The 13,689-nt window shown below is 44.1% G+C and overlaps 1 protein-coding gene across 1 annotated transcript in view; it reads left to right on the plus strand.

Annotated features, from left to right (window-relative positions):
- Window positions 1-254: 254 nt before the first annotated feature.
- IZUMO3 (IZUMO family member 3) overlaps window positions 255-13,689 on the plus strand; it is a 72,135-nt gene continuing 58,700 nt past the window's right edge. The window contains exon 1 of the mRNA XM_073566422.1: window positions 255-341. Within this exon, the coding sequence (XP_073422523.1) occupies window positions 260-341 (82 nt within the window). The 5' untranslated portion in view covers window positions 255-259. The remainder of the gene's footprint in view (window positions 342-13,689) is intronic.

Below are 13,689 nucleotides of genomic sequence, written 5' to 3' on the forward strand. Positions count from 1 at the left end.
TGGATGGCAAAGGACCCATATACTTTTCATGCAGAGGGCCCCTCCTCTGTCTGTGTCCACCAGTGCTTTAATGTGAAAACTTATTGATGAGTAAAAGTATACATGTTCAATTTCCCAAACCTAGTTGTAAAATATAATTGAATACTGCAGTTTCCACACAAATGGTCGTCATCTGCTGGATGTGTCCTCAGTCACACACTAGTATAATCAGCCGTTTGGCAATGTGTAGATAATCTGTTTTCTTATTTTAGGAGTGGCCATGTTCATGGAGAATATAAGGACACACAAAGAGGAAATAATGTGGCAGATGAAACAGTCCCTGGAGAAGTTTGCTGATTTAGGTAAGATGGAAACTCTCCTTTTACTTAAGGGGTTGTCCAGGGCTTGTGACTGATGGGGGTCCGACACCCAGCACTAGTGATGAACGAATCTAGTGAGAATTTATTTTTTTTTTTACTTACGGTACTTACCGGCATTCTACAAATCAGTAACGTTTATTTTCCTGCATTAGTGCTAAGTCCATGACAAAGACATGGTAAACAATTCAATTCAAAGAAAGCCCAGATGAAGGGCACCAAGGCTCTAATCCACCAGCAACAAGTCGAGGATCAATCACAGGCACACAGTGTGTAAAACACTGCTGGGAATAGTGGTGCTCAGCATCAGAAAAAACATGCTAAATTTGTAAAAGAAGGAAAAAGATGCGGCACTCACCCAGATTTGCAGTGCAGTGTTTCTTTATTCAACCATTAAAAGTCACACAATAAAGGACGGGCAGATAACATGAGGCATGCGGGGAAAAAAGACGGACGACAGCCGTTTAGCGTACACAGACGCTTCAACAGGTCCACCGGCACTCACCCACACTGCACTGCAAATCTGGGTGAGTGCTGCATCTTTTTCCTTCTTTTACAAAGACATGGCAAAAGTAGGCCGTCATTCAACTATAAATACTACATGTAATGGAGCACATTTATTGAGGAAAACAAGTCACTCTACATTTCTCATCATGCTCCTCTGCTCAGTTCTGAGCATCTAGTAATATAGTGAAAACGTGGATGATGTTTTAGGAGGCGCCTGTCACAAATCAGATTCTTCTCCTGTAAAGAAGAGGGAAGAGTCTAGCTGGCAAATAAATGAGCCAATATTCTTATTGAATATAGTGCACACACCTCTCACAATACACCCGTAGCAAAACACACCGCTCACATATTAGATGTATACAGTACACACCTCCAACATATTACACTCATAGCACACACACTGCTCACATATTAGATGCATACAGTACATACCTCTCAAATATTACAGCCATAGCAAAACACACCGCTCACATAGTAGATGTATACAGTACATACCTCTCACATATTACACCCATAGCAAAACACACCGCTCACATAGTAGATGTATACAGTACATACCTCTCACATATTACACCCATAGCACACACACACTGCTCACATATTAGATGAATACAGTGTGGATCACCCCCAGGGCTGTGAGATTACTCGGTACCGGGCCGGTGTCTTAAAAGGATGTGTAACGGTGGCGGTGACCATCTGTGGCCCTGGATGTTCATGTAAAATAGGTGGAATGAAGCTGAATAAATTTTATAGGTAGATAATTCGTGACGCCACCTGTGGTACTCGGCAATGAAGGTGTTAAGCTGCGGTGCAGATCCTCTGGGACAGATGGTATAAGGCAGCAAAGATGGAATAGCTCTCCACAGGTAGAGCTGCAGTCCCAGGGCAGTAGTAGTAGGTGTTGAGGTAGATGATGTAGTGTTAGGCACAGAGATGTAGCAGTGCTGAGTGGGTTGGTGCAGGAAGAAGGCAATGACACAACTGAGTACAGTTCCAATTCTTTTACGTTTCTGGCACAGACAGATGCCCGCTTCAGTGCCGTGGTCTCCAAATCAGGGGCTCAGCCAACTCCCAGGCAGATGGAATTAACCTTTCCAGCACTCCCTTTCATGTGCCTTTTCTGAACGTCTCCTTTGTAGCGCTAATCTGAAGTATTTGTTCCGAATTACACACTGGAGAAGTTTGCTGATTTAGGTAAAATGGAAACTCTCCTTTTACTTAAGGGGTTGTCCAGGGCTTGTGACTGATGGGGGTCCGACACCCAGCACTAGTGATGAACGAATCTAGTGAGAAGTTTATGCTTCGAACATACAACACTGCCCTTCACCTCTCCAAACAAACCTATTTCAACACCCTCATCACCTCACTGTCCAATAACCCGAAACGTCTCTTTGACACTTTTCATTCTCTACTCAACCCAAGGGTACAGGCCCCAACCACGGAGCTCCGAGCTGACGATCTGGTCAATTTCTTCAAAGAAAAAATTGACCAGATCCGAGAGGAAATTATCTCCCAATCACCTCATACCATGCACTGTCCTCCCTCCCCAACTGCATCTAGCTCACTCTCTGATTTTGAACCAGTCACAGAAGAAGAAGTAAGCAGGCTCCTTGCATCTTCTCGCCCAACCACTTGCACCAGTGACCCATTTCCGTCACATCTCCTCCAGTCCCTTTCCCCTGCTGTCACCCATCACCTAACTAAAATATTTAACCTCTCTCTCTCTTCTGGTATCTTTTCCTCCTCATTTAAGCATGCCATCATACATCCACCACTTAAAAAAACATCCCTCGACCAAAACTGTGCCGCTAACTATAGACCTGTCTCTAATCTTCCCTTCATCTCTAAACTCCTGGAACGCCTGGTCCACTCCTGTCTTATCCGCTATCTCTTTGATAACTCACTTCTAGACCCTCTCCAATCCGGTTTCCGCTCTTTACACTCTACTGAAACTACCCTCACTAAAGTCTCTAATGATCTACTAACAGCTAAATCAAATGGTCATTACTCCATGCTAATTCTCTTGGATCTCTCTGCAGCATTCGACACTGTGGATCATCAGCTTCTCCTCACTATGCTCCGTTCCATTGGCCTCAAGGACACCGTTCTCTCTTGGTTCTCCTCCTATCTCTCTGACCGCTCCTTTACTGTATCTTTTGCTGGCTCCTCCTCCTCTCACCTTCCCCTTACTGTTGGGGTTCCTCAAGGATTGGTTCTAGGCCCCCTCCTCTTCTCCTTGTACATTGCCCCTATTGGTCAAACAATCAGTAGATTTGGTTTCCAGTATCATCTCTATGCTGATGACGCCCAATTATACGCATCTTCTCCTGACATCACGCCAGCCTTTCTAGAAAACACCGGCAATTGTCTAAACGCTGTGTCCAACATCATGTCCTCACTATATCTGAAACTGAACCTGTCAAAGACTGAACTCCTTGCGTTTCCTCCCTTTACAAATGTACCTATACCCGACATTGCCATTACTGTGTGTGGTTCCACTATTACTCCCCAGCAACATGCCCACTGTCTTGGGGTCATACTTGACTCCGAGCTTTCCTTCGCCCCCCACATTCGATCACTGGCTCGCTCTTGTCATCTGCACCTCAAAAACATCTCTAGAATTCGACCTTTTCTTACTTTTGACTCTGCAAAAACTTTTACTGTTTCTCTTATTCATTCTCGTCTCGACTATTGTAACTCTCTTCTAATCAGTCTCCCTCTTACCAAACTCTCCCCTCTCCAATCTGTCTTGAATGCTGCAGCCAGGATCATATTCCTCACCACTCGTTACACCGATGCCTCTACCTTGTGCCAGTCATTACACTGGCTACCCATCCACTCCAGAATTCAGTATAAACTTATTACCCTCACCCACAAAGCCCTCCATGGCTCAGCACCACCCTAAATCTCCTCCCTTGTTTCAGTATACCACCCTACCCGCGCCCTTCGCTCTGCTGATGACCTGAGGTTAACATCCTCAATAATCAGAACCTCCCATTCCCGTCTCCAAGACTTTACACGTGCTGTGCCAATTCTTTGGAATGCACTTCCCAGGTCAATACGATTAGTCCCCAATCTCCACAATTTTAAGCATGCCCTGAAAACGCATTTATTCAGACTGGCCTATCGCCTCAACACATTAACCTAATCTATCCCTGTGTGGCACAGCCAAAAGTTTTACCATAACCAGGTTTCCCCGCATCATGTTCCGACATGCTTTATGCATCCATTAGCCCTCTGTGTTTGTACTGTTACACACTTAACATTATGGCTGGTCCATACAATCAGGGCAACTGTTACCACCCATCTTTCGTGTCTACCTCTTTCCTCATAGACTGTAAGCTTGCGAGCAGGGCCCTCATTCCTCTTGGTATTTGTTATAATCTATGTGATTATTGTTAGGCTGTAATGTCTATTGTCTGTACAAATCCCCCCTGAAATGTAAAGTGCTGCAGAATATGTTGGCGCTATAGAAATAAAATTTATTATTACACTCAAGTTCCTCCTTCTTGATGTTACTTATAACTCCACTCGTATGACAGGCAGCTGTAGCCTGCTTCAGGGACTCCATACAATCTTGTCCCAGCTCACACACGTTGCTGCTGTGCCTTCGAGTCTTAGGTGGGAATGAAGTGGTCACAACTTCTATTCTTCCGGTGTCTGCTGTAGGATCATTAGTATCACACACAGCCTCGGATACCGGCGCCCGGCCTTGGCGCATTAAACTTAGGAAAGGGCTCTGCACTAGCCCTAGTCCCCAGTCTCTCTCCTCCTCACGTTCCATTCTTAATCTTCCTTCTGAACATCTGATCCTTCTTGCTTTCTCTTTCCTTGCCAGCAGCTCCAACTCACAGGAGGCTGCTGCAAACACGTCCTCTCTCCACCCCCCTCCGGGGATTCTCGACTGCAGAGAGGTCTTCTTTCTGCTTCCTCCTGGGGGAACTGACTAACTTCCCATCAGCTTTCCCCTCTAGCGTTTCTAAGCTCCACCCAGCACCCTTCATGAACCAAAGCAGCTGCCATAAAGGGTCCTCTGCTGTTCTAAGGTGTCTGTTTTGTTTTAATGTTTTATTTATTGAAATCTGCAAGTTACATCCGAAAGAAAGCAATCAACAAAGTAGCTTACAAAATTATTATATAACCTACAAATTCCACTTTTCGGGAGTTAAACAGATGGTTTGAAATATCAATTCATGGCAAAAACTATTGATATATAGAGGTTTAAGGACAACAACAGCCTTAAAGGAACTTCCAGTAGCAAGATTATCTGGGTTCAAATCTGGGTTCTTCCCATCCACACGCCCCTGCTACATCACATATGCCATGATTTCAAACAAAGATGAAGAAGAACAAAAAAGAAGAAAAGAGAAAAAAAAAACAGTATAGGGAGTAAAGGGACAGGAGGTCAAGTAATTAGAGGGAGAAGTTGGGAGATAGGGGTGGAATATAGGGGAAGTAAGGGGAGGGGGGGGGAGAGGGGAACACTAGGCAACAAGGGTTTCGTCCACTCTGATAAAGCCGAGCAAGGAGGCCACTATAGCCTTATCAACTTCTACTAATGGATCTGAATCGGGTCCATGGGTGCCATACTCTTTCAAAAGCTGAAAGTGAGCCATTCACCAAGGCAGCCAGTTTGGCTACTTGATATAGCATATCTACCTTCTCTTGCAATTGGGATATAGATGGAGTGGTAGTTGTCTTCCAGTTCATAGGTATCAAAAGTTTCGCTGCTGAAAGAATGTGTTGAGTCAACAGAGCAGTATTCTTATGTCCAGTCGGTGACAGAAAATTTAAGAGCACTATCTCCGGTGTCAATGTAAGCTTTTTGCCCACAATTTCCCCGATATAATCCTCTACTAGTCGCCAGAACTGCAGCAGGGGTGGACAGGACCACCACATATGTAAGTATGTTCCCTCCGAGTCACAGCATCTCCAGCATCTAGTAGAAGACCCCGTCTGCCAATAAGTGTTCTGCTGTGGTGTAATATACCATCTGGCGACTATTTTAAAGGAATTCTCTTGTGCTCTAACGCATTGTGATGGGCCATGAGAAGAATTATAAATGTGTGATATTTGATTTGGGGTAAACTTGTATCCCAAATCCTTTTCCCAATGTGTTATATAGGCTCTTTTGAGGCAACAGTCAGTTATATTTAAAACCTGGTAAATAGACGACATTATCTTTTTGGGTTTATCCTTTGTTGCACAGAGAGTCTCAAATGCAGTCAGTGGGCGGGTAACGTCTGCTCCTAAAAGATACTGTGCCAAGGAGTCTCTTATAGAGCCGAATTGTATAAAGGTCAAGCTGGAAAGCCCTGGTTGTTTCTTCAGTTCCTGAAAGGAGGGGAGTGCCCCGTCCGTTAAGAGTTCATCAACCGCTACATTTGCCAGGGAACCGGGTTTGATTAGATCATTGTCTCGGGAATAAGATGCGTGTGGCATTATATCTGCCAACTTGAGTAAGGGGGACAAAGGGGGAACTAGAGTTTTCACCAATCCCTTCCATAATTTTAAGGTAGCTTTGGTGTGTATATTAGGTAAATTTTTGTTTATGTTTTTACAAGGATATGCCAAAAGGATGGATCTCAGGGGATAAGGTGCTAGGGCTTCCTCCACCTCAATCCACTGCTTATTGTTAGGAGACCGCAACAGGTCTACCACTCTGGTAAGCATTGTCGCTTGGTAGTACCTTACTATGTCTGGTGCACCCATCCCACCCCTCGATTTGTTTAATGTTAATGTCCTGTATGCTAATCGGGGCTTTTGCTTTTTCCAAACATATCTGCGGAATAATGTATTAATTTTAAGATACGATTTGGGGATGGTTATAGGGAGCATTTGGAAGATATATATGAACTTGGGTAAGATTAGGCTCTTCAGTAAATTTTTCCTTCCCATCCACGACACATACGAGTCCCTCCATGATTTCATGATGGTTTCTACTGAGGCAATTAGGGGGGGAATATTCTGTTGAAAAAGGTCTCTATCCGATCTTCCTATCTTTACACCTAAATATTTGATATATTGTTTTGGCCAGGTGAATGGGTATGTACTTTTTAGTTTAGCTAAGGTATTCGGGGATATATGTATGTCTAGCGCTTCCGACTTAGACATATTTACTTTAAAATTGGAAATTTTGCTATATTGATCTATGAGATCCATCAATGTTGGGAGTCCCAGCAAAGGATTAGTCATCAAGACTAAGAGATCGTCCGCAAATGCCGCCATTTTATAGTGTGTCTTATTGATACGAATACCCTCTATTCCCTCATGTATTTGTATGGCCTTTAAGAGAGGTTCCATTGCTAGCACAAATAACAACGGGGATAGGGGACAGCCCTGTCTTGTTCCGTTCTTTATAGTAAATGCATCTGTTGTAAAATCGTTAATCCTAATATGTGCCTTGGGCTTATCGTACATTGCCATTACGACTGCTATAAACGCTTCGGGTATCTCAAACTTGATCAGCACTTCCCGTAGGTATACCCAGTCCACCCTGTCAAAGGCCTTCTCTGCATCTGTTCCAAGAAGCATCAATGGGAGTTTACGATTTTTTGCGTATTGAAGAAGGTGTAATACTTTGTGGACATTATCCCTTCCCTCCCTTCCACCCACAAACCTGGTCTGATTTAAGGAAATCAAATTTGGCAATGACTTGGCCATTCTTTTTGCCATCAGCCCTGCTAGGATTTTTAGGTCCACATTAAGGAGAGAGATTGGCCTATAGCTACTACATTGTTCAGGATCCTTCCCCTCTTTGTGTATTAGGGATATTCTGGCTGTAAGCATTTGGTTTGGCAATGGGTGGCCTTGTAAAACTGCGTTGCAAACGTTCAATAAATGTGGGAGTAGGAGGCCAGAGAAGGATTTATAGTAAAGTGCTGAGAATCCATCTGGACCGGGCGCTTTCCCCTTCGGGCACTTTGACAGGGCGGACTGCAACTCCCCTAGTGAAAAAGGTCTAGTGAGATATTGTTTTTGGGAATCAGACAAGACAGGCAGATCTAAAGTGCTTAGGAAGGACCTAGTGTCCATGCTTCTTTTAAGTGCGGAATCGGTGTTATCTTCCGGACGGAGATTATATAATTTCTTATAGTAGTCAAGGAATGCCCGCTCCATGTGCTCAGGAGTTTGCGAGCTGAACCCTTGTTCATTCTTAATTGAGTTAATCAGCGTACGTGACTGCCGCTTCCTTAGTTGCGATAACATTAATTTGGATGCTTTGTCTCCATGGACGTACATTCTGTTTTTCCATGTTGCATATAGCTTAGCAGATCTCGAGTTTAATATGTCTTTAAGTTGCTGTCTTTTTTGTTGCAGCTTCTCTAAGCTATGTTGATCTATTTTATGTTTATGTGTAAGCTCCAGCTGTGATATACTATCATAAAGATCCTGGATTTCTTTTTGTTGCAGTTTATTTAGAAAGGAAGTGATAGATATCAACTCCTCTGACAACTGACTTATGTGCTTCCCATAGTATCTGTGAGGAAATTTCTGGTGAAGCATTTTACTCAAAATATTGGGAAAGCACTTTGTTTATACGTGTCTGTACCTCGGTACTTCCAAGTACTGACTCATTGAGCCGCCATACTCTATGTCGGGGAAAGGCTTTAGATAATGAGAATTTTAACAAAACCGAAGAGTGATCGGAATAAATATTCGGGATTATTTTCGCCTGTTGTATATTGGCAACCATTTTACTGGATATAAAAATATAGTCTAAACGGTGGTAAGATTTATGAGGGTGGGAGTAGAAGGTGTAGTCTCGGTCAGAGGGGTTTAGATATCTCCATGTGTCAATCAATTGTAGAGATCCCAATTGTGACTTTATTCTGTAAAGATCTTTAGGTGAGAGCGAACTTTTCTGTTTGGTCGTGTCTAGCAAAGGCTCTAATGCAACATTCAAGTCCCCACCCACTATCAATGCACCCTCTCTAAAGCCATCAATTTTTTTCAGTGTTGAGAGTACCCATCTCAATAGTTTTTTATTTGGTGCGTATAGACTGCACAGTGTTACAAGGGCACCGTTTAGTAGACCTTTGACAAAGATGTAACGACCCTGAGGGTCCGCCATAGTTTCTCTTAGCTGGAAGGGCACTCCCCTTGCCACTGCTATTGACACTCCTCTGGAACCGGACTGGGTGGTTGTCGCATGAAACCATTTATCATATATCGAGCTTTCAAAGGAGGGCAATTTATCCGGTTTGAAGTGCGTTTCCTGAATAAGCAATACTGCTGCCTGCTGTTTTTTGAATAGTTGTAATGTGTGGCGTCTAGTGTTTGGAGAATTCAGCCCATGTGCGTTAAAAGAGATAAAGGTGTGTACCTTATCCGAATCCATCATGTTTCTGTACACAGCAGCATCCTTGCAGCTCACGACGGAGACGAATCCCTGTGCCTATGGGAGTGGGGAGGGGGTCTAGGACAAGTAGACCAGACGAAAGAAAGAAAAGGGTAGAGAAAACAAAAAGGTGAAGAGGGGGAGAACACAATATTAACATTATCCATGTTATTATGTTGCACAATATCATTGACCAATATGCCAACGTACCATAGTTACCTACTGACATTGTTTCATAGAGTGCCAGCTTGAGGAAAATTCCAATCAACCTTATAAACTAAATATGAAATATGAAATGCTCCATTCTAGGAGAATGCCCAGTTTGGGCTGTAACTAGATCTAGGTTGAAACCTTACAACGAATTATTGGATAGATGTGGCAGCAGTGCTTACCCATATTTGGAAAAGCACGCCAACCCCATCAGATTTGCTTCAACCATACTCAATACCCCAACTGGGGTAGACACCAAGAAAACTTAACTGCAAAATCTGGGTCTAACCCAAAGATCAAGTATTGTCTCTGGAGTCCTTAGGAAGCGAGGTCTTTGTCAGCTTCCTTTTCAGCCTTTGTGATTTTGGCGTCAGGGCTATCTGCCACGCCGGGTTATCTGGTAGCGGGTGCAATAGGGTCGCCGAATGGAAGGACTCCAGGTCCGGGTAGGCCTCCAGCTCAATCCCCAAGGATTCACATGCCTCTTTGATGTCTTGTGATGTTCTTGCTGAGATACCTTTGTCTCCATTTGTGATATGTACTCCAAACGGGAACAACCATCTAAAACGGATGCTTTTTTTATCAATGCTTCAGTGAACGGTTTCAAGATCCTCCGCTTCCTGAGAGTGCTAGCCGATAAATCCTGGAAAAGTTTAATTTGTGAGCCTTCATACGAGATCTCCTGCGCCTCCCGCGCTCTGCGAAGAACTAAGTCTTTTGCTCGATAATCGAGGAAGCGACAGATCACATCTCGTGGAGTTTCCCCTTGAGAAGGCCTCGGACGCAATGCTCTGTGTACTCTCACCAGTTCGATTTCCTGTGGATCTGATTCATTAAGTAGATCTTTGAATATCTCGTGTTGCTTTCCATAACGCCTCAAAGGCCACCGTTTCAGAAAGGCCTTTAACTCTTATGTTGTTACGACGTTCTCTGTTTTCATGATCTTCTAGCACCGTGTGAATTGTATGTAGTTGGAGTTCATGGACTTTTAAAGAGTCTAGTACAGCGTTCGAACTTTGTGTCATGGCAACTTGCGAATTTTCCAATGTCTCAAGTCTGTGGCCTTGAAGTTTTAGGTCGTGTTTTATCTCTGCAAGTTCTTGTCCTATTGGCTCAAGAGCTTTAGACAATATACGTTTGATGAACGAACGAGTGACTAAGGCCTCTCTTGCTGTGCTTCCCGTGTCAGAGTCACTCTCCGGTTCAGAATCTGAATCTTCTAATGAGGTCAAATCACGAAGCTTGGGTGGTTTAAGAGAATCTGACGGAACCGTTTGTTTTTTAAGAAAGTCATCCATGTCTGTTTGCGTAGTGGACTTTGTAGGTTTGGGCATGCTCTTTTGCGTTTTTACGCTGGATCTCCCCATTTTTGCAGTTATCTAAAGCAGAGAAGAATAGAGCAGTTTGAAGATTAGAGTTCCTCTCGCTGGCTATGAATTTAGCTAATATTCCATTTTATGCCCAATCTTATAAGTGATAAACAATGGAAAGAGATGTCGTTCTGGCTCTGGTCACTAGATGGCAGTCTATAACCACTTTCTGCTGGTTTTCCAGAGAATCCTCTCTTATATCCGTTCAGCTAGGTATAACATGGGTTAATTAGAAAGCAGATAAGGGGGGGAGGAAAGATGTAGGGACAGCACTGGTGGGGGGGGGAGCGCTTAATACAGATCTAAGGCTCCTTATATTACTCCCTTCTCTCCTCGCACCCCTCGGGTCAGACAGTCTCAGGCCCCCACTTGATTAATTGATTATCTCCTTTATTGCTACGGAGTTAGGGAGAATGACCATGCTCTCCTGATCCTCTGTCCCCTGAATCAGACCCCCCTGCTCAAGACACTCCGTCACCTTGCTTCTGTTATTTCAGCGTTACCTCAGCTCCCGGAGACGCTTGATTCCCTCAGATCTCTCTCACTGTCTGCAGAGAGGGGAGGAGGCTGAAGCGTGCCGCTGCACGTCTATTCTAGGTCCCGGGCCGCGTGTCTTCTGCAAGCCCGACGGGACTATTTTCAATGCTGCGGCGTGATACACGCTCTCTGTAGCCGTCCCCCAGCTATGAGAACAGTAGCGATTTTGTGTGTCCTGGTCTGGGGATTTTGCAATGGTACCTTATCTGCAGGGGAGGGTTAGCTCCGGGGTCTCTCTTATCTGACAGCCTTAGGTCAGGGGTGAAGTCTTCTGCCCGAGGCGATGGTGCTGTTAGCAGTATATCCTTCCGCCACTCCGGCAATCTCCCGCCTGCAGGGCCTCAGTTAGATGAATCCCTTCTTTATCCCGAACGTGACTCGCCACCCAGGGTCTATGCGATCCAGTGGGGTCCTGGTTTGGGTTGTAATGCGGGGATGGTATAAAAAGAAGGCTCTGGTGATATTAGAGCCCCTTTTGGTGCATTGGTCCGGGAGCTCAGGTTTCCTGCTTCTTGCTCCACCAACGTTCAGGCTCCGCCCCCCTGCTGTTCTAAGGTGTCTGTGCTGGATGTAGGTGATGGAGTCTGGTCAGGTGTTACCATCTTACCTGGGAAGTGGGATACTACACCTCAGGAGGAGGTGCACTACCTCTGTGGCGACTGAACCCTCAGGGGCGCTACAAGTACACACCTCTCACATATTACACCCATAGCACACACACCACTCACATATTAAATGTATACTGTACAGTACATACCTCTCACATATTACACACAGAGCGCACACTGCTCACATATTAGGTGTGTACAGTACACCCACTACTCACATACTACTCACACCACTTACATATTAGACGAATACAATACACACCACCCACATACAGGTGCATCTTGCAAAATTAGAATATCATCAAAAAATTAATTTATCTCAGTTCTTCAATACAAAAAGTGAAACTCATATTATATGTAGTCATTACAGAGTGATCTATTTCAAGTTTTTATTTCTGAAATAAACACGTGAAATAGATTACTCTGTAATGAATCTATATAATATGACTTTCACTTTTTGTATTGAAGAACTGAAATTAACTTTTTGAGGATATTCTAATTTAGTGAGAAGCACCTGTATTACACACATCACTCTCACTGCTCACATATTAGCTGAATAGAGTGCACACACCTCTCACATATTACACATACAGAGCAGTTAAAAGAAAAAAAGGAGTTTGGTACCTGTTTTAGCTAGATGAAAAAATAATGCTCTGAGTGTGAAAAATAAGATAATCTTGCAGTTATGATACCTTTTAAAGATATCATAACTACAAAATTCAGAGCACTCAAACCGTTCACATATTAGATGAATACAGTACACACCACTCTCTCACATATTACTGCTCACATGTTGGACGAATACAATACACACACCAATCACCTATCACATACATAGCACACGCCGCGCACATATTAGACATATACAGTATACAATGTACTGTATACTCACATATTAAATACATACTATGCTCATATATTACACACCCCACTCACAAATTAGATTAATACAGTACACTCACTGCTCACATATTATACATCGGCACATATTCACTCATATATTCAACTAGCTGAAGAGTCCGGTGCTGCCCGGGCATAGTAACTAACAATGTTTAGTTATAGCAAATTATAATGATTGTATCTATATATATAAAGCTGAGTGTATAGCCCCGCCCACTCCTCATAGCCACATTCACTATAATATCCCACATCATCCCATCAGCCAGAGCCACCGGACTACTACCACTAATATCCCACATCATCCCGTCAGAGCCACCGGACTACTCCCCCTAATATCCCACATCATCCCATCAGCTAGAGCCACCGGACTACTACCCCTAATATCCCACATCATCCCGTCAAAGCCACTGGACTACTACCCCTAATATCCCACATCATCCCATCAACCAGAGCCACCGGACTACTACCCCTAATATCCCACATAACCTCGTCAGCAAGAGCCACTGGACTACTACCCCTAATATCCCACATCATCCCGTCAGAGCCACAGGACTACTACCCCTAATATCCCACATCATCCCGTCAGAGCCACCAGACTACTACCCCTAATATCCCACATCATCCCGTCAGAGCCACAGGACTACTACCCCTAATATCCCACATCATCCCGTCAGAGCCACAGGACTACTACCCCTAATATCCCACATCATCCCGTCAGAGCCACCAGACTACTACCCCTAATATCCCACTTCATCCCGTCAACCTGGGGTCAGAACCAGAGCACAGAGTGGAACGGTCCCAACTTCCATACCGAGGATCACCTTAAGAGAGGCCTCGCGTCAGAACCAGAGCACTGAGTG

This window comes from Dendrobates tinctorius, unplaced genomic scaffold (genome assembly GCF_039654945.1).
Source record: "Dendrobates tinctorius isolate UK_male_01 unplaced genomic scaffold, ASM3965494v1 ptg000018l, whole genome shotgun sequence".
Taxonomy (NCBI): domain Eukaryota; kingdom Metazoa; phylum Chordata; class Amphibia; order Anura; family Dendrobatidae; genus Dendrobates; species Dendrobates tinctorius.